Source organism: Podarcis erhardii, assembly GCF_964252035.2.
Source record: "Podarcis erhardii genome assembly, chromosome: 2".
NCBI classification, from domain to species: Eukaryota; Metazoa; Chordata; class Lepidosauria; order Squamata; family Lacertidae; genus Podarcis; species Podarcis erhardii.
This window is the reverse complement of record NC_138498.1, coordinates 44,684,767-44,704,248: the sequence shown is the minus strand read 5'-3', so window position 1 is coordinate 44,704,248 and position 19,482 is coordinate 44,684,767. Positions and strand designations below refer to the sequence as shown.

Genomic DNA, 19,482 nt, shown 5'->3' with positions numbered 1-19,482 from the left:
GTTGCAGTTCTCCAACGAAATATTGTATATAAAAATGCATCCTATTTGTGCATAAAATACATATGTTAATTAAAATGACCATATAAAATTGCATTGTATTAGAAAAAAAAGTTTGCTAAAATGTGTATATTATGGAAGATTGCACCCAAAAATCTGTAGTTCTGATAAATTTTCATGGGGATTAAAAAAGAAATCACAAACTGATGCGAAAATGTGGAGAATTAAACTTAAAGACTGGAAAACATGAGAAACTGTCAGGAACAAAAATGGGCATGTCTGTCCATTCTGAATCATGATGATGTAGGAAGACTAACCTGTTCATCATCAGACCAAATGCTGACCAAATAAGCCCTATTATAAATGCACTGCCACAGAGCATCGGTCCAGTTTTTTGCCTCTTCTGAAATGTAATAGCAGTTCTTCTCTTTAGTCTTCCAGTCCTTGGGGCACGGATGAGAGTAATTTCTGCTGCTACAGATGAATTCTACAAAGTAAATGTAGTGCAACACTCTATTAACACTGTACCCTACTTGGGGACTTCAGAATATACAGCAGCAATTAAGCGTGTCGATGGGCTGCCATGTCCCAAAGTCATGCGGAGAACATTTGCACCCAGGCTGGGCCTTCAGGGCTGTGGCGACACCTCCTTCTCACAGCCGGTGAAGGGATGCCTGCACCTGGGTGGCACTCCCACCAGCTGGAACCTGAACTTTCCCCAGCCCACACCAGTCCTTCCCCAGCAGGGAGGGGAGCCACCCGCTCACCTGAGACCTGCCAGTGTGTGGCCAAAGAGAGATGGCTGGGGAAAGGCTACACTTGGCACTTTAGCCTGTTCTCCATTGCCCTCCTCCTTGGCCTGCTGCACCTGTGGCTCTGGTGGTGCTGGGATGCTGCCAAGCCTGCCAAGGAGTGCCAGTCGCTGCTCCCACTGGGAGCTCGCTGAGCTGAGAGGGGAATGCAGTGACTGGGAGGGGACCTCCATGATGAGAAGCTGCAGCAGGGGCACAGCCAAGTCCACCCGTGGCCCACATGATGCCCACAATTAGGTTAGGGGGCACCAACTTTGACTTGCCCTGGGAGCTGCCAACACATATTGTGCCACTGCTTCCCCCTATTCTGGATTAGGCAGAGGAAGCCCAATATGGATTGCCTGGTGGATTGCAACTGCTCAGATCATAATGTGGGCAGAACTGGATTTCTCCTCCCCTTTTGCTACTACACGGTTCAATAGGAATTCTCCCTTCTCTCCTACCTTCCTAGTGATGGCACTGCCTGGGACTTCTCCTATGCTTTTAGACCCCCAGGATGACCAAGCCAGAAGGAAAATAATCAAGATAAATAATGTTTCCAAGGATGTCTCACCTGTGACATCCTGCAGTTCACTGAAGTTGTTGCTTATGGTTCTTTCCATAATCTTTTGTGCCGCCTGCACATCATCCAGGTCCTTCTTCACTGAAAGACAAATCAAAATGTCCACCCAAAAAAGCAGTGTGTTAGGGCCATAGGCTGCCATTCCTGCTTTGCTATTGATCTAGTAGTGCATTAAGAGTTCAGACTATCAGTGGTGATGCCACAAGTACCTACTATCATCAGCTGCCAGTGAGTGGCAACTGTAGTCCAGCACGACTGGGACCTGTGCTGGGGGCCATTACCCTGCCCTGCACAGCCATTGTGGGACATCTTATCCTCCACCTTACATATTAAAGAGCCACACTACCTACCTTTCAGCAGCATCTCCGACTGGTTCAAGTGCAGAGCTTGTATCTCCTCTGATAATCCAGAGTCTGAAGAAAGAAAATTAGATTTTTTTTGGTAGTTTTTCTACTTTTTGCTGTGCTGTCAAAATAAAGCTTGTTTTGAACCATGTTCTTTCATATAATCTGATGGCCTTCATCCATATGCTGAATATGCTTCATTTGGGCCAAGGGATTTGTTCTTTAGACCTTTCCAGTGGCAGTAGCAGCGGATTCAGGCAAAGGCAGCATATGCTAGGTCACTGGGATGCATTTATCACTGGCTCCTTCCAGTTCAGGGTGGCTTGGAAGGGAGAGTGCATTGGAGAGTAGTAATCTGATACCTGGATTTGAGAACTGTTCTGGTTACTCAGCAGATGGCTGTATTTTAATGTGCATTTATTGCAATGTGTTTTTATTAGTATCACATTTCCTTAAGTGGGTTGCCTTTGAGAGCTATAAACCACTTCGGTATAGATATGATATGCGGAATATAAATGTTGCTAAATAGTATCAGTTTTTATTCATTAAAAAACAAGCACTTTTCAAAAATCTGATTTTTAAAAAAGTGTTTTAGAAATAGCTTTCAAAGCTGAGCCCACTCATAAGTGGGAGCCAGGTGAGAGGAACAGTACTAGGAACAAAGCCAAAGGGAGAAAGGTTAGAAAAGACTATTATAACTCGTGCAATCCCAGGAACCAATTATAGCCATGATAGAATCATAGAATTGTAGAGTTGGGGGGAATTCCCAGAAGGGATTTTCCTTTTTCTACAAAGGGAAAAGATTCAAGCTAACGGAAAGTCAGGAAGTTAACAAATTTCTGCGCAGATATGAAAAGGACCTTGGAGGGGTGGGGGAGAGACATGAGGGGGGGTGTGGAGAGAGGGAAGAGAGAGGTGGTCTGGGCGGAGGGGATGGGGGACGGGGCGGGAGGAGGGTGGGGGAGGGGGGGAGGAAGAGAAAGAGGAAGAAGTAGGGGAGGAGGAGGAAGGAGAGGAAGAAGAAGAGACAGAGGGCAGATCCACCCGAATTTAAATCGGCAAATTACTGACTTTTTGGTAGACAAAAGAGACGATGAACTTAAAAATTTTAACCTGGAATGTGAATGGCTTGAACGAAAAAACTAAAAGGAATAAAATTGTAAATGTGTTGAAAAAAAAAAACTGGATGTAATTTGTATTCAAGAGACTCATGTAGCCAACAAACACAAACATGTTTTGATTAACAAGAGTTTAGGGATGGAATTTATAAACTCCGAGGAAGGAAAAAAAAAAGGAGTAGTAACATATGTCAATGGAAAATGGGAATCCAAATTGATTTATAAAGACGAAGAAGGAAGGATTTTGGGGGTACAAATCAGCTTCCAGGGGGAAAAGATCAACGTGGTAAATATCTATGCCCCAAACGCGAACAGACCTGAGTTTTTCAAGAAATTAGAACAAGTTCTATTAAAATTAGAGAACAACAGGACGATACTATTGGGGGACTTCAACGCAGTACCAACTCCAGAAATTGACAGACAAACAGAAAGGAAAAAGGGAAATCAAGGAAAGTTACCTAAATCATTTCAGGATATAGAAGAAAACTTGGATTTAATAGACATATGGAGGCATAAACATCCAACAGAAAAGCAGTTCACCTTCTTCTCAGAGGTACATAAAAGTTGGGGCCGAATAGACCAAATTTGGACTACGAGGGAGCTTACCTTAAGAGCCACAAAATGCGAAATTCACCCGAGAACACTCTCCGACCATAACTCAATAACACTAACAATAAAAGGTGCAACGCAGGGGGGTTTTAGATGGAGGCTGAACGAATACCTATTGGACAATGATGAAGTCATTGAAAAAGCCAAAACCACATTAAAAGAATATTTCGATCTTAACCTCAACTTGGAAACTAATATTGAAACGGTATGGGACGCCAGCAAGGCGGTTCTAAGAGGTTTTTTCATCCAGCAAAATACCTATAGAAAGAAAATGAGGCATCAAAAGATGGAAGAAATTCTCAGACAGCTAAGGGAGCACGAGAAAAAATTAACAGAACAGCCGAAAGATGACCAATGTATACAAACAATAAAAATATTACAAAGACAATATTCAATGTTAACAAATCAAGAAGTAGAGTGGAAAATCAAGTTTATGAAACAAAGGTTTTTCGAATCGGCAAATAAAACGGGTAAATTTTTAGCATGGCAACTGAGAAAACGACAAAAACAAAGCATTATAAACAAAATAATGGTAGAGGACGAACTGATAGTAGACCCAAAAAGAATACAAAAAAGCTTTCTTAATTTCTATGAGGAATTATATAAAAAAGGTAATGAAGACCCAACTCAAATAGAAAGATATCTAGAGAACTGCGAAGGGAAGATGGTGACGGATGAAGAAAGACTCCAATTAAATAAACCCATAAACTTAGAAGAGGTCCAGAATGCGATAAAAAGAATGAAGCTGGGAAAGGCGCCAGGACCGGATGGTTTATCGGCCAAGTATTACAAAGTCCTAGGAAACCAACTGTCCCCAACGCTTTGTGACACCATGAATAATATTTTGAGAGGAGGGAAAATACCTGAGTCCTGGAGGGAAGCTTTTATTACCCTAATCCCCAAGTCAGAAACAGATAAATTGAACATCAAAAATTATAGGCCAATATCCTTATTAAATAATGATTATAAGATATTTGCGGACATCATGGCAAACAGACTGAAAAAGTGTCTAACAAACTTAATTCACAAGGACCAAGCGGGCTTCCTACCAAACAGATACTTGAAAGATAATGTGAGACATGTTATTAACATAATTGAGTATTTAGAGATAAATAATGACAAACCGGCGACATTGATCTTCATAGACGCGGAAAAGGCGTTTGATAACGTCTCTTGGTTGTTTCTAATAAAATCTATTCAAAAGGCAGGGATAGAGGGGGAGTTCATGAAGGGGATACAGGCAATATATTCAACCCAATCTGCCAAACTGATACTAAACAATGACCTTACAAATACATTTAAAATCGAGAAAGGGACAAGGCAGGGCTGCCCCCTCTCTCCACTCTTATTCATTATGGCCTTAGAGATTTTGGCAAATAAAATAAGATCAACGCCGGAGATACAAGGGATCAAGATAGGATCAAAGGAGTATAAATTAAAAGCCTACGCGGATGACTTGATGTTATCCCTGGAAGAGCCGTATGGAAGCTTAAGTAAAGCGCTGAAGATCCTAGACGAATACGGTAAAATATCCGGTTTTAAATTGAATAAACTAAAAACAAAATTGCTGGTAAAGAACTTAGGAGACGAGGGAAAAGAAAAATTAGAGAGACAATGTGGAATCAAGGTGGCAAAAAAAATAAAATATTTAGGAATATGGCTCACATCAAAAAACATAAACTTAATTGAAGATAACTACTCACCTGCGTGGAAAGAAATAAAAAAAAACCTGGATGTTTGGAATAGAGCCAACCTTTCTTGGCTGGGTAGGATGGAGGCAATAAAAATGAGCATACTTCCTAAGATGCTGTTTCTGTTTCAAAATATTCCGGTCATTAGAGGGGTCAAAATATTTAAGGATTGGCAGAAGACCCTTTCGAAATTCATCTGGCAGGGAAGAAGGCCAAGGATCAGATTTAAACTACTCACTGATCGGAAGGAGAGAGGAGGACTGGCTGTTCCCAATTTGAAGCTGTACTATGAAGCGGCCTGCCTCTGTTGGGTTAAGGACTGGATAACCCTGGAGAATACAGATTTATTGGATTTAGAGGGGGCGGACAACAGGTTCGGCTGGCACGCCTACCTCTGGTCAAATAAAGAGAAGGTCCACAAAGGGTTCTCGAGCCACATCATCAGGGGCCCTTTGCATGAAGTATGGGAAAAAAATAAAAAACTGCTAGAAAGGAAAACGCCCTGGTGGCTGTCCCCAACAGATATCTTAATAATTAAAAAAGTAAATATGGAAGAGAAAAGACTGACATATGAAGATCTACTGGTTAGACACCAAGATAGTTGGAAACTAAGACCATACGAGGAGTTGAAGGGAAAGCTGACGAGCTGGTTACAGTACCATCAAGTTAACGCAATATGGACAGAAGACAAAAAAACAGGAATGAATGAAAAGAAGTCCAAGTTTCAGATTGAAATAATTGAAAGCAATTCTAAGATATTATCCAAAATGTACAACATATTATTGGAATGGGACACAAAAGACGAAGAAATTAAAGAAGTTATGGTTAAATGGGCGATAGACTTGGGGTATAACATAGAGTACGAGAAATGGTCAAAATTGTGGAATGAGGGGATAAAATTTACGGCCAGTGCTGCTATTAGAGAAAACTTAGAGAAGATGATATATAGATGGTACTTAACACCAGAAAAACTTAGTAGGATGTATAAGACCGGTAATAAGGCCTGTTGGAAATGTAAAATAAAAGAAGGTAATTTTATACATATGTGGTGGGGATGTGGGGAAATGAAAAAATTCTGGAATCAGATATACAATGAGCTAAAGAAAATATTCAGATACACATTCCCAAAAAAACCAGAAGCCTTTTTACTAGGTATTATCGGAGAGGAAATTAGGAAGGAAGACAAAACTCTATTTCAATACTCAACGGCAGCAGCCAGAATATTAGTCGCTCAAAATTGGAAAAATACAAACATACCAACGGTGAAGGAGTGGCAAACAAAATTATATGATTTTATTGAATTGGCAAGAATGACCCAAAGAATCAGAAACCAAAAAAATGCAAAGTTAAAGGACGATTGGAATAAATTTATGGTCTATATTGAAGGAAATTTACGAAACTTACCAACTATAGCAGGTCAGCTACAAAACTCTCGAGGTATAAACCACATATTAACACCAGCTGTTAAAATTCAGTCATTAAAAGAAGAAATCCGAAATCGGCAGGGATGGAAGTAAGATGTTTAATGTATTAGTTTTTTTTGTTCTGTGGTTTTTTCTTTGTTTGCTTGTTTTTCTTTTTTGTTTTTTGTCTTTGTATGTGTGTGTCAAATGAAACTCAATAAAAAAAACTATATAAAAAAAAAAATAGAATTGTAGAGTTGGAAGGCACCCCTTGCAATGCAGGAATCTCTGTCCAAAGTGGGACTTGAACCCACAACCATGGGATTAAGAATCTCATGCTCTACCGGCTGAGCTATGCCTCATGGATAGTTTTCAATACACGGCAGTATGCCTGGATTCGTGGTACCCCATTGCTAACCCCTGCAGTTTCTGACAATTCCAATTTTCCATTTTCACCAGAGATGGGGAATCAATCTACAGTCCTCCAGATATCGCTGGACTCCACCATCCCTGACCATTGGTCATGCTAGCTGGGGCTGATGGGAGTTGGGATTCAACACAATCCGCATTCCTGATTTATACAGACTTCCTTTCCTCCGAAGTGGATCACTTACACTTCACCAGGACCAAGACGAGTAGCGCTGACAACATCACATAGCAGATGGCTACCAAGACATAAAGGATGAAAACATGAATTCTTCTGCTGTCTTTCCTTTGCAGAGACTCAGCATTGGCAGGAGCTGTAGAAGTGAAGATTAGCGGAAGCGTTTTATTTGCAACATTTAAAAAATAAATAAACAGAAGGAACAAATGGTGACCTCCCCTTTTCAAATGAATAACAAAGGGGGTCAAAGTCATGTAACATGTGTGCGTGAGATAATGAGTGTGCAGGTGTTTGTGCACAGTCACAGCAAGGTTGCCAAATTCTATTCTGAGTTCCAGGGGGAGACAAGCTCTCTCTGTGCATAGGCTGGGCCACTTCAACTGAAAAAGGAACCACATAAATTGGGAAACAACATAAATGAGTCTGAACAATGCTCCTTTATTTAAATTTGAATTTTATTTTTACCTGTTATGTAAGAAAAGGCTCAAAATATTAGATCTTTTCATGTTGAAAAAGTAATGCTGAAGGTGAGGGTAAATTGGTACTAAACCATCTAAAACATTTTGCTTTATGCTTGGTTAATGCTGCTGTTGAGGACAGTTGGACCAATCTGAAAGGAATGTACATACATTTTATACAACCAAGGCAAATGAATATTAGAGGAACTGTATTTGTCATTGTCAAAACAAAACAAATTCCTTCCAGTAGCACCTTAAAGACCAACTAAGTCAGTTGCTACTGGAAGGAATTTGTTTTGTTTTGACTATGGCAGACCAACACGGCTACCTATCTGTAACTGTATTTGTCATTGTAAGCTCCAAGAGTCAAAAGATGCTATCTAGAAATACTACTATGTCTGGCCAATGTGATTAGCCTCCTGAACAACTTGACTGGCCATATATATATATATATATATATATATATATATAATACTTTTTATTGATTTTTTAACATAAATATACAGTTTTAATCCAAATTTTCACAAACTCCATACTTTTGGAATTCCTTCAACTTCTCTGACAATCATCCATATTTAACTCTTGCTTACGCATTTCTTCTGTTCTCTATTGCAGTGTTTCCCAACCGGTGTTCCGCGGCACACTAGTGTGCCGCCGGATGTTGCCTAGTGTGCCGTGGGAGGGAGGCGGGCGAGTCGGGCTAATCCTCCGACGAGCTCCACCTCCAGACCCATTGCTCAAATCCTTTAACCCAGGAGGGCGGGGAGAAAGGGTGGGAAAAAAGAAGGGGAAGAGAAAATATTTTTTTAAAAAAAGGAAAGAGAGGGAAAAAAGCGAGGGATGGAGGAAGGGGAATAAACAGAAGGGGAGGACAATGAAGAGGGGCGGGGCTTGGCAGGCAGCAGATAACTGGGGAGGGGGCGCGGCTGGCGGCGGCTCAAGGCAGGAAGGGAGGAGCTGCCTCGCGGAGAGTCTTGGGCTGCAGAGATTTCCCGTTCAGGAGCGCGGGAGGCCACGCCGTGGATGGGAATCTCCTCCTCCTCTTCCTCCTCCTCCTCCAGGAGAGAGGGTGGTCCGCCCCACCGAGTCGGGCGTGCTCAAGCGTGGGAGCCTATAGTTAGAGCTCAGCTCCTTTTCTTGCCTTCCCCGCCCCCCCATGGAGCACATTTTCCTCACCCCCCCAACCCCCGCATGTAGAATAGAAGCCCTCCAGCCTCCACGGTGCACAAACTCTCCCCTCTGCAACGAAGCGCTTTGTTGCATATCTTTGGTGAGGTTTTTAGGCAGTCTTGGTGCACCTTAAATCAGCGCTAATTGCGCCTGGACGCAGTATTTACTTCCGAGTAGGCCCCCTTCCCCCCTCCCCCAGTAGCACCTGACGTTGCTATTCGTATCATCAGGTTTGTTTGTTGATAATTTAATTGTTTTAAAAGCATCATGCTAAAGAGCTCTCTCCCACCCCCAGACCCTTGGGCAAAACAGAAACACACACATACACAAACACAGAGATTGAGCCCTGCAGGTTTTATGAAATGAATGGATTCTGAATGCCTGTTTCAGTGGCTTGTCCGCCTTAGGCTGCTGGGCCAGACACCTGTTACACGGTGTAGTCCGTAAGCTGTGAGCGCTGCTACCTGCCGCCGAGACCACGTAACGACAGTCTTGAAAGACCTACATTGGCTCCCAGTACCTTTCCGAGCACAATTCAAAGTGTTGGTGCTGACCTTTAAAGCCCTAAGCGGTTTCGGTCCAGTATACCTGAAGTAGCGTCTCCGCCACCATCGTTCAGCCCAGACACTGAGATCCAGTGCCAAGGGCCTTCTGGCAATTCCCTCACTGTGAAAAGTGAGGTTACAGGGAACCAGGCAGAGGGCCTTCTCAGTAGTGGCGCCCGCCCTGTGGAATGCCCTCCCATCAGACATCAAAGAGATAACCATTACCTTCTATGCTGTTACTATTTTTTTATTTTTTTTTTACATAAGTAAAAAGTGACCTTTCCCCATCTGGCATGGTGGTGTGCCTCGAGATTTTTTTCATGAAACAAGTGTGCCTTTGCCCAAAAAAGGTTGGGAAACACTGCTCTATTGCCATTAGTCCCCCCTCCAATCATTCATTTTTCATTTAACAATACACCTCAATTTTTACAGTGCTTCTTTAAACCCCACTAGCGTTGTTTGTACTTCACATGTGTTTTTCAGATATTCCACAAATTTCCCCCAGTCCTCGATGAACCTTTGGTCTCGAAGAGTTAGATAACTTGACTGGCTATAACCTGGTATTGCATAGTAACCATAAGCCCTACGGCTGATTATGGTACACAGTGTTCTCTGATTTCTGCAACTTCTCCCCCACCCCGCAATTCCATGTAGCAAATCCAAATCACTTGTTGGGAGAGGGTTGCCACCTACTGGGAGAGTTATGTGTATGAGTCCCAATCCATTAGAAAATTGAAGTACGTAATAGTCTCAGAAAAATAAGGGGTATGCGAAAGAACATGTAGACTGTAAAAGGGGATGGATGGGAATCAGAAGTAGAGGAAACAAGAGTTTGGTGGGAGGAAGTGGGGAATTTTATAAGTCATATAGAAATAATTTAGAGCCCACAAAGAAGTAATTGCTCCCCAACAATCAAAACTAAGAAAGGTAATGATCCTGAAACTGGGTGGGAGGATCCTGAATCTTTTCCTTCCTATTATGATCATGGGGATCTAAGTGATCTTGCAAAGGGGAAAGTCTGTGCTGTGTGGAACTTACACCATCTATCTCATCCAATACTGTCTACTCTGATTGACAGCAGCTCTCCAGAGTCCCAACCAGGCAGCGGTTCTAACTGGACATATCAGGAAATGGTAACTGGAGGTACCAGAGACTCAAACTGGGAGCCTTCCACGTACAAAATATGAGTTCTTCTACTGAGCTGAAGCCTCAACCCCATGACAGTGTAAAATTATACAATGTTGGGCGGAGACCCACTAAAAATTGCAGGTGGGAGAAGCCTGTGAACGTGGGATTCGGCTGGCACCTTTTGCGCCTCCCCTACTCGCGGGAAGACCCGGTTTCAGGGATCCGGAGCGATGTGGGGTGAGTAGCGCGGTGCTTCGAATTGACTGCTTCTTTCACGGAGTGAAGCCGCATTGCTGTTGCCGGAGAGCGCTGACTTTTTCCTGTGGACAATTTGATTCTAAACAACTACCCGTGAGTAGAATGGAAAATTGGATTTTTAAACGTCTTAATTTGACACCGAAACGGGGAGATTTCAAACAGGAAGTCTGCCTTCCCCTTTTGTAAATAGATTGAAGCAAAGAATTTGCAAGCTAAAGTCTTGGAAAGTCCTATGTAAAGGATTAAACTTCCATTGGCTAAAATCATTAAACCCCCCTTGGAGGCAGGAGAAGAGGGGGAAATTTTGGATCGTGTAAGCCTGCAGGAGAGAGTGAAGAAAGTTGGATCACCACCGCTCTGAACCTGGAAACGGACTGCTAGTAAGATTGACGTTTTTGGGAAAGTTCATTGACTGTGACAGTTAGTTAAATAAGAGAAATACATTGTTACCATTGTCTCCTTCTGCATTTAAAAAGGAGTAAAAGTAGTTGAAAATTGAAACTAATCTTACTGCTTGAACTGTGCTTAAAAGGATTGATACAAACAGAATTTGTTTCCTCTAGAGGGAGCCTTTGAAATTGTTACAAGAGTTGGGCTGGTGGAATCTCCAGCTGCAAGAGAAAACCGTGAGATTGACCTTGGACCGCTTGAGAATGTCGACAGAAGAAGCCTTAGTGATTGCACTAGGCAAGATAAGTGAGTTAGTGGAACAGCTCCACAAGAAGACGGATGTGATGAATATTAAAATTGATATTTTGGGACAAAAAGTGACTAATTTGGGGCAAAAAGTGAACATCTACACAGAAACTATTCAGGAACCGATACAGGAATCTACTTTGACATGCCAAATGGTGGAGAAAGCGAGGGAGAAAGTTGTGGTTGTTGAACCTAAAGTAATACAAATGGAGAGGGAGAGAGCCCCAGCCTTACAGAGGTAATTTGATGACTACAAGTTGTTGCCCTCTATGACTGAATTCAGAGAAAGTCAGATTGGAACCCTGCTTGGACTGGAGAAGGAAAGTTGGATAGATCATCTCATGCAGGGATTCACTGACCTTTGGGATCTGGACTTGGGTCAGGAGGAAATTGGAGTTGTGGGGACCTTCAGATTTGGAGGGATTTTGAAACATGTCCTGAAATATCTTTTGGATTTTAGTTTTAACCACGGAGATGTGGATGACATGTCGAGAAGGAATAAAAACATTGCTAGGTTGGAGCTCCCCCGAGACCTACTCTTCAGCATCAAAGGAAGGAAATTAACAACAAGATCAGCAGAAGACAAAGTATACGAAGAAGACCTGCAGAAGGGACCTGGAAAAGAGTTAAGAGCCTCGGACAGAAGATCACCAGGTTGATGGACTATATGGATTTGACGGAAATGACTGGCAGAATCCGAGACCAGGGAGAAGAGATGGTGGAAGAAGATTGGAAAAAGTTTAAAGTTTATTTATAGAAATACGGTAAAATTAATGAGTGTTAGAAAAATGTTGGAATGGCTTTAGTAGAAGTGTTATAAGGAGTTAAGCATAAATAAGTATTATAGTATTAATGGAAAATAAGGTTAAAATAAGTTAAGATATTTATGACAGAAAATAGTGAAAGATGGAAAGGAATTGCTGAAACAATTAATAGAAGTGGAATACAAAAAGGGAGGTGAGAGGAAGTCGATGAAACAAGGGAATGAAAGATAAGGCATTGAAATGATATGTTGTATGTTTTTAAATTGTTTTTGTTCTGTTTTGTTTAGTTTAATGCGTTAATGTTGTGTGGTGTATTGTTTATATATTATATTGTATTGTATTGTATTGTTTTTTCTTTCTTTTGTTTTTTCTTCTTTTTTCTCCTTTTCTTTTTCTTCTTGTTTGTAAGGTTTAAAAGCAATAAATATTATTTTAAAAAAATTATACAATGCTATAAAGATTATTGCTCTTTATACCACCGTAAATGAGACAGAATTATGGTCTGGTTTTGTGTGGGTTTGTCTGGTGACTCAGGGAGTTTCCTTCTTGCTCTCTGTGAACGTAATTGCAGATTTAATAGAGTTATGTAAACAATGAAACACCTGTGAGACTTTACACTGTATAAATACTGGAAGAAGTGATGTTGGATATCCAAAGCAGCTGCTTAAGAATATGCTCATATTTTAAGTAGCTAAATTAATGAGATCGGATTTATGCCGTAGATCAGCAAAGATGAGATACTACAATAATATCAAAATTCCCAATTCTGTGTCCACTGACGCTAAAGGAAAATGGAGGCGATGCCTTTGAATACCGGTTGCTGAGGACCATGAACAGGAGAGAGATGTTGCACTCGTTACCTGCTTGTGACCTTCCCAGAGCCAGCTGCTTAGCCATTGTGGGAGTCAGGATGCTAAACTAAAGAGATATTTAGTCTGATCTGCTAGGACTCTTCTTACGTTTTTGTGAAACAGCTTTTCCCAGTCACAAATTAAACATAAGCAGGCTTGTGAGGAAATGAATGTGGGGTTTTTAAAAAAATGTTATTATTTGCATTTTATTGTTAATCTATTGGCAGTCCCTATTAGCCCCTTCCCTCCTTCCCATTTCTCTCTTACGTGTGTGTGTGTGTGTGTGTGTGTGTGTGTGTGTGTAGAGGGGGGTAGAGGACTGAAAGGAAAAGGGAAAGGAAAGCCAAAGCAAAAATGTATATATCTATGGATAAAAAGCATGTGTCACACATTACACTTCTGATTCGCAGGTGGAACACAATCAGGGTAGTCCAAGTTGCATCTAGATCATCTGATAACCCAATCCCCACACTTCCATTTTTCCCCCCAGATTCCAGCACCTCATATATTATTTGGGAGCTGCTTCCAGCCTCTTTCTCCTCTGTGGCCATGCTCAGCTCCGTGCTTGGCCTCCTCAGGAGGTCTTTGGACTTGTTAGGACCCCCCCCTCCAAAAAATTGGGGCCTCTGACCAGTGATGTGGTTTGCTGCTGCAGCAGCTGGAAATACTGTTTAAACATTTTACTAAATGTAGACATTTCCAGCTACTGCAGCGGCAGTGTTCTCCTGCCCATCTATCCCAGAATACATCACTCTGAGGAAGGAGTCCCTTGGCCCTTCCTAAGTGAGGCAGGGATGATGTGGTGGCCAAGAGACCTCCAGTGATGCTCTCACAAAGCAAAAATAAGGGGAGAGGAGGAATGGGGCTTGTGGTGCAATCTCTTGCATCGGTTCTGCTAATCCGTGGCCCTCCAGATGTTGTTGGATTCCAGTTCCCATTATCCCTGACCATTGACCATGTTGGCTGGGGCTCATGAGAGTTGGAGTCCAACAACACTGTGGGGGAGGTGGGCAAAGATTTGCCACCCCTGTCCCAGAGGAGTTTTACTGCCTGTTTATTATTGTGCTCCAAGAATTATGTTACTGCAACCTCCAACCATAAGATATAGACCACCTTCCTACATGGTGTGGAGCTAACTTTCCAATGTGAGGCACAACCAGGGTGTTGAGGATGGGTGTGTTAAATGTGAGCTATGATTTGAAATTAATATGGGATCTACCGTGCATTTGGTTACACAAAAGCTAACCAACACAGATGTAAGGGAAAAAAGCCTTGCCTTGACCCAGTTGTATATACATAAAATCTTGGACCACAGTTTAGCTGAGTCATCAGACATTCTAGGGCTGTGGAAACACATGGTGCCTCCTTTGCTTGGGAAGTCCCCTCTTTGTATATGATCTTGCTCAATAAAATTAAGGGTTTAATTGAAGTCTTCCCCATAAATGATAGTGGTGTTCTGTAATTGTGCGACCTTTGCATGAATGGTGTCAAGCCTAAGGGACCCTCAGTCTTTTGAGTATAACCATTAATTAAGAGATAATTATTCTCATCCATGTAGATATTGGGACCTCCATGAGGGGTCTCTGATTCACATCTGTGAGTTACTTCTGGCAAGAGGATTGCTACTGCCCTAGATTTGGCGGAGCCCCCTGTGCCCAGTGCTCACTCCAACCAGTCTTTTCACAACCAATCCATCTCAGGAGCTTGGAGGTGGGTCTCCTGAAGAACAGCCATGTCAGCTCTTTCCCAAGGTACCTGCTAATACTTGCAAGTTTCCCCTAAGGCTAAGCCCTTTATGTTAAAAGAAATTAGATTTAGCCCAGCGGTAAGATAGGATGGCTACAGGTTGAGTGCACACATCATCTAGATGCCATTTGGAATACATACCACAATTTGAATTGCTTGTCGCTTCATCAGAAGGAAGGGCATTGATACTTGAATAGCTTGGGCTGTATCCAGGATCAACGACTATACAGTACAAATTCAGGAGTTTGGGATTAGAAACAGAGAGCACGCCACAGACATACAAAGTCGATAAAACTGCTAATGTGCATGAAAAATGCAGAATCACTCCCTTTTTCCTCACTCCACCATGATGAAATCCACCAACTATTCAGCAAGTTAGTAGAGGGACATAGCCATGCATTCCTCTCTTGTGAAATGTGTCCGTTTCAAGCTGAAAAGTCAACAATTTTTAAAGTGAGTCAGTAAGAGCTTGCGGTTAATTTAACGCATTGACCACATTCTAATTTGGACCCTAAGAGGTTTAACTAAAGTTTCAAACTGTGTGAGCAGGTGGAGCTCCCTCTACATACCATATTGGGCATAGCTCAGTTCTTGAAGGCAGCTCAGTGGGGGAGAGCTGGTGAAGTTTAAGGGTACTGCTGCGCTGTAAGAAGAGGGCATCAGTTTAATGGGGCAGCCTTTGTCCCATTTGTCCAGGAGCTCATGTTTCACACTAGCTGCTTGACAAACAGCAGCTTCTGTTGAGTGAAATAAGCTACATTTAGAATTTAGACTCCAGACACATTTAGAATTGACTATAGTCTTTTCAGAGGGACGCGGGTGGCACTGTGGGTTAAAGCCTCAGTGCCTAGGAATTGCCGATCGAAAGGTTGGCGGTTTGAATCCCCGCGGCGGGGTGCGCTCCCGTCGCTCGGTCCCAGCGCCTGCCAACCTAGCAGTTGAAAGCACCTCCGGGTGCAAGTAGATAAATAGGGACCGCTTACTAGCGGGAAGGTAAACGGCGTTCCGTGTGCTGCGCTGGCTCGCCAGATGCAGCTTGTCACGCTGGCCACGTGACCCGGAAGTGTCTGCGGACAGCGCTGGCTCCCGGCCTTTAGAGTGAGATGAGCGCACAACCCTAGAGTCTGGCAAGACTGGCCCGTACGGGCAGGGGTACCTTTACCTTTTTATAGTCTATTCAAGTGTCTGGTTCCTCTCCTCCTGCCATTATAATTGTGTGTGAGGGAACAGAGATCTTTAATATAGAAGACAGAAATGAGGAGAAAAAGAATAGCTAAACTTAGAGACTCTTCCTTCGGGGGGGGGGGTGAAGCAGCATGACACAATGGTTGCACAATTAGACAAAGGCTCTGAATAACTGTTTTGATTTTGTTTGCTTAAAATCATCCAGGATTTGTAAAAGGAAAGGCTGAGAGAAAGAACAGAAGTATTTCTTCAGACAATGCTGAATAAATGTATGGAATTCACTGCCACAAGAAGTAAGGATTTGTGGCTCATTTGTGTTCTGTTGGTGGTTACCATGGAACCTCTATGGCAGGGATGGAGAACCTCCCCTCCTGAAGAGCTTGGACTCCAACATTCAGTGTGCCTGCGGACAGAGATGATGGCAGATGGTGTCTACGAGGGCTGCCATGCGTCCAGGTTTCCCAAGACACACCTGGGAATCGCTCAGAAAAAATGGCATCTGGGTGGATTTTTGCTGAATCAGCAAAATGTCCGGGAAAGCCTGGCCAATTCAGGAAAAGTCCCAAAATAAAAATAAAAAAGGGGGAAGGGGGAGCTCAACAACTTTGTCCAGATTTTCACTATTGTGAATATGGCAACCCTAGAGTCTACCAACTTCTGGCTCTCTGTCCTTGCTCTATGACTCATTTGCTGAGACAGGATCTCTCCAGCCTTTCTAACTGCGTAGTTCATAAATATCACAAGCTGAAATGAATGTCTCACTAATAACCATTTCAGCTTTAGTGGTTAACAAAACTGCCCTTCCTTAACAAAGATTACCACCATGGCCGGTGCATGCTAAAGAAGACTAGAAGACTGAGGTATTTTCCGCACCTTTCTTAGCATCCATGCCTCTTCTGTCTGCCAAAGGTGTTGTCTGACTTGCAGGAATCATTGCAGTCACAACACCCCCATCATCATAATCGTCGTCGTCATCAAAACTGTTGGGTGAATCTAAAAACAGAAGAACGGTTAGCTCTGAAAATGGAAACAAGCCACTCAGACTCGGGGGTTTTTGTGTGCATTATTTACGGACTATTTGAGTCAAATTAGCAAATCCATTGGGTGGGTCTGAAAAGCTGGGTTTTGAATTTATCAAGGCTTGCCCTTGAATACAATAGTACAATTCCAGCATTCTGCTTTCTTGCTATGCACAGTCTGACTAGGACAGTGGCTCTCAAATGTTTTTCTCTGGGCCACACTTTCGGAGAGAACATTTGCTCATGCCACACCAATCTTTTTATTGATTAGAAATACACTGGAAACCAAAAAGTAAACAACTCCCAGCAGTGCTTGATTTACATAACAGAATTTGCTCTCATTTTGAACAGATATCTATCCATATTTTGAAAAATAAAATACTATACTATATTACACAGAAATGGTTACTTTGATTGTCCTTGAATCTCTTGCCATTTCTCTCTTTGAGAACCACTGGACCAGGACCAGCTCATGGCTCTTTGCTGCCCCAAGTGACTCCCACAGAGGATGGATGAGTTTTGTCCCAGGAACCCTTGCAACGTCAAATTCAGATGCATGCTATCAGAGGCTTCACCGTGACAGCACTTTCACATGGTGCTATACTGGTGCCTCAAACAAATAGCTGCCTTGCTTGTACAATTGGGCCTTTCCACAGCAATGTTTTTTCTTTAGCGAAGACATTCCACGCCCCTTTATATGGCTTAGGCCAGAAGGAAAAAGTGAAATTCTGCATATATTTCAGTCAATAACCAGTAGAGAAAATCCTGCTTGTTGGCTTCCTATGAGCACCTGATCAGTCAGCATGTCTTTGGTCTGATTCAGCAGGCCTCTTGGATCCCCTTCTGCTAACTAACACACTTCCCAAGTGATTAGATAAATACAAACATCACACTCCAATACATAAGAAACTGAAGTGGAAAACAGGGGTGGGTGAATATGTCAGTTTGGGTTTATCTCAGTTTCTCATTTTCCCAATCTTAAATTGAGTTCACCACATTTCCACATCAGCCTATGTGTGTGGATTTAAAAAACCAAAAAAACCCAGTCCTCATGAAAATTCATCAGAGTTTTAGTCCACATTTCTCAAAGTATACACATTTATGTATGGAATTTCCCCTAATATACACACTTTTGCCTGCAATTTCCCCTGCTGTAATGCATTTTTCATATGTTATTTTCACTTCTATACAGAGCAGCTGGGAAAACCCAGCCAGATGGGTGGGGTATGTATAAATAAATAATAATAATAATAATAATAATAATAATAATAATAATAATAGATTTTTAAAGGTTTTTGCCTGGTTAGCTGCATCCAAAAAGAGAAGTGTGAATGCTGAGGGACAGCTGTGTTTCAGTTCACATACTGTTTCTTGAAGTGCAAATTATAGGTGGAATTCAACACAGCGCTAAGGTGAACATTCTTCTGGTTGCGCAACAGAACATTCTCTCCCTCTCCTCCCCCTTTGTGCCCCTTAAATCAGTTAAGGAGTTCCCACAAACCTCTGAGGCAGATTTGGGGAGGGCATGGGGTGCATGCAGGGGGAGGGGGGGAATCCCGTTGCCCAAGCAGAAATCCTCATGGCGATGGGACTTGTTAGCAGAACACTGTCCTGGTTCACATTAAAAGCAAACCAAACCAAACTTCGCCCTTACCCTGAAGTACAACCTGCACTAATTTCTAAAATAAAGTATCAAAGCAGAGTTAGAATATACAGAAGCAAAAGGGGTTATATCTTATTGCCATACATGGAGAAATGCAATATAGAAAAGGAATTGTCTGCTTAAAGTACAAAGCACTGGATCACTGCAATTTTTCTTTCGGGCACCAGGAATCCAGGTTTGTGGGGGGATTTATTTTTTTTTTTTTTTTTTTGCAAAGCACATAACATATAACCAAATGCAGGACCAAAGCAGCAATAAAGCACAAGATAGGCAGATTATATTGGAAGTTCAAATGGCAGAAAGTCAGTCATATTGTGGTCACTTACAAAGTGCACCGTCAATTCTTTTCTTCAGCCCAAGGGACACAGTGCCCAAGGCTCGCTTCATTGCTTCAAGTTACGGGCATTTGATCAGCAAAGTGTTTCTCTGACAAAGCAAACTACAACTAGCTTAGGAAGGTGATGGCTGCTGACATCAGCACCAGCAACTAACCAGAAGTAAAAAGATCATTAACTTGGGATTAGAGTGTTTATAGAAACGAAGTCCAGTTCTAAAGAAACACAATAAGGTTATTTTAAGACTACCCCTGAGTGGAGTCTAATTGCTGAGTTCACCTAAAATGAAAACATTTGTATTAAATAACTTCAGTGGTAGACACCTGCAACAAATTGTTCAGGCCCTGAAGGTGGGTCAACTATTTTATTTTATTTTATTTTATTTTATTTTATTTTATTTTATTTTATTTTATTTTATTATTTTATTTTATTTTATTTTATTTTATTTTATTTTATTTTATTTTATTTTATTTTATTTTATTTTTTAATGGAATTTACATAGCACTTGATTTAAAAGCAAACAA

General features: G+C 41.9%; 1 protein-coding gene across 7 annotated transcripts in view; it reads right to left on the bottom strand.

The window, feature by feature from the left end:
- LOC309333098 (asialoglycoprotein receptor 1-like) overlaps positions 1-19,482 on the bottom strand; it is a 37,607-nt gene that overhangs the window by 2,966 nt on the left and 15,159 nt on the right. For 5 of the 7 annotated variants that reach the window (XM_081846537.1, XM_081846540.1, XM_081846541.1 and 2 more), the window contains 6 exons: positions 16,815-16,934; positions 14,898-14,978; positions 7,151-7,276; positions 1,722-1,784; positions 1,363-1,452; positions 315-484 (listed from right to left, as the gene is read on the bottom strand). In XM_081846537.1, the coding sequence (XP_081702663.1) occupies positions 315-484; positions 1,363-1,452; positions 1,722-1,784; positions 7,151-7,276; positions 14,898-14,978; positions 16,815-16,934 (650 nt within the window). Of the gene's footprint in view, positions 1-314; positions 485-1,362; positions 1,453-1,721; positions 1,785-7,150; positions 7,277-14,897; positions 14,979-16,814; positions 16,935-18,949; positions 19,103-19,482 lie in introns of those variants that run through there. The other 2 variants (XM_081846542.1, XM_081846538.1) reach the window with 2 other exon arrangements.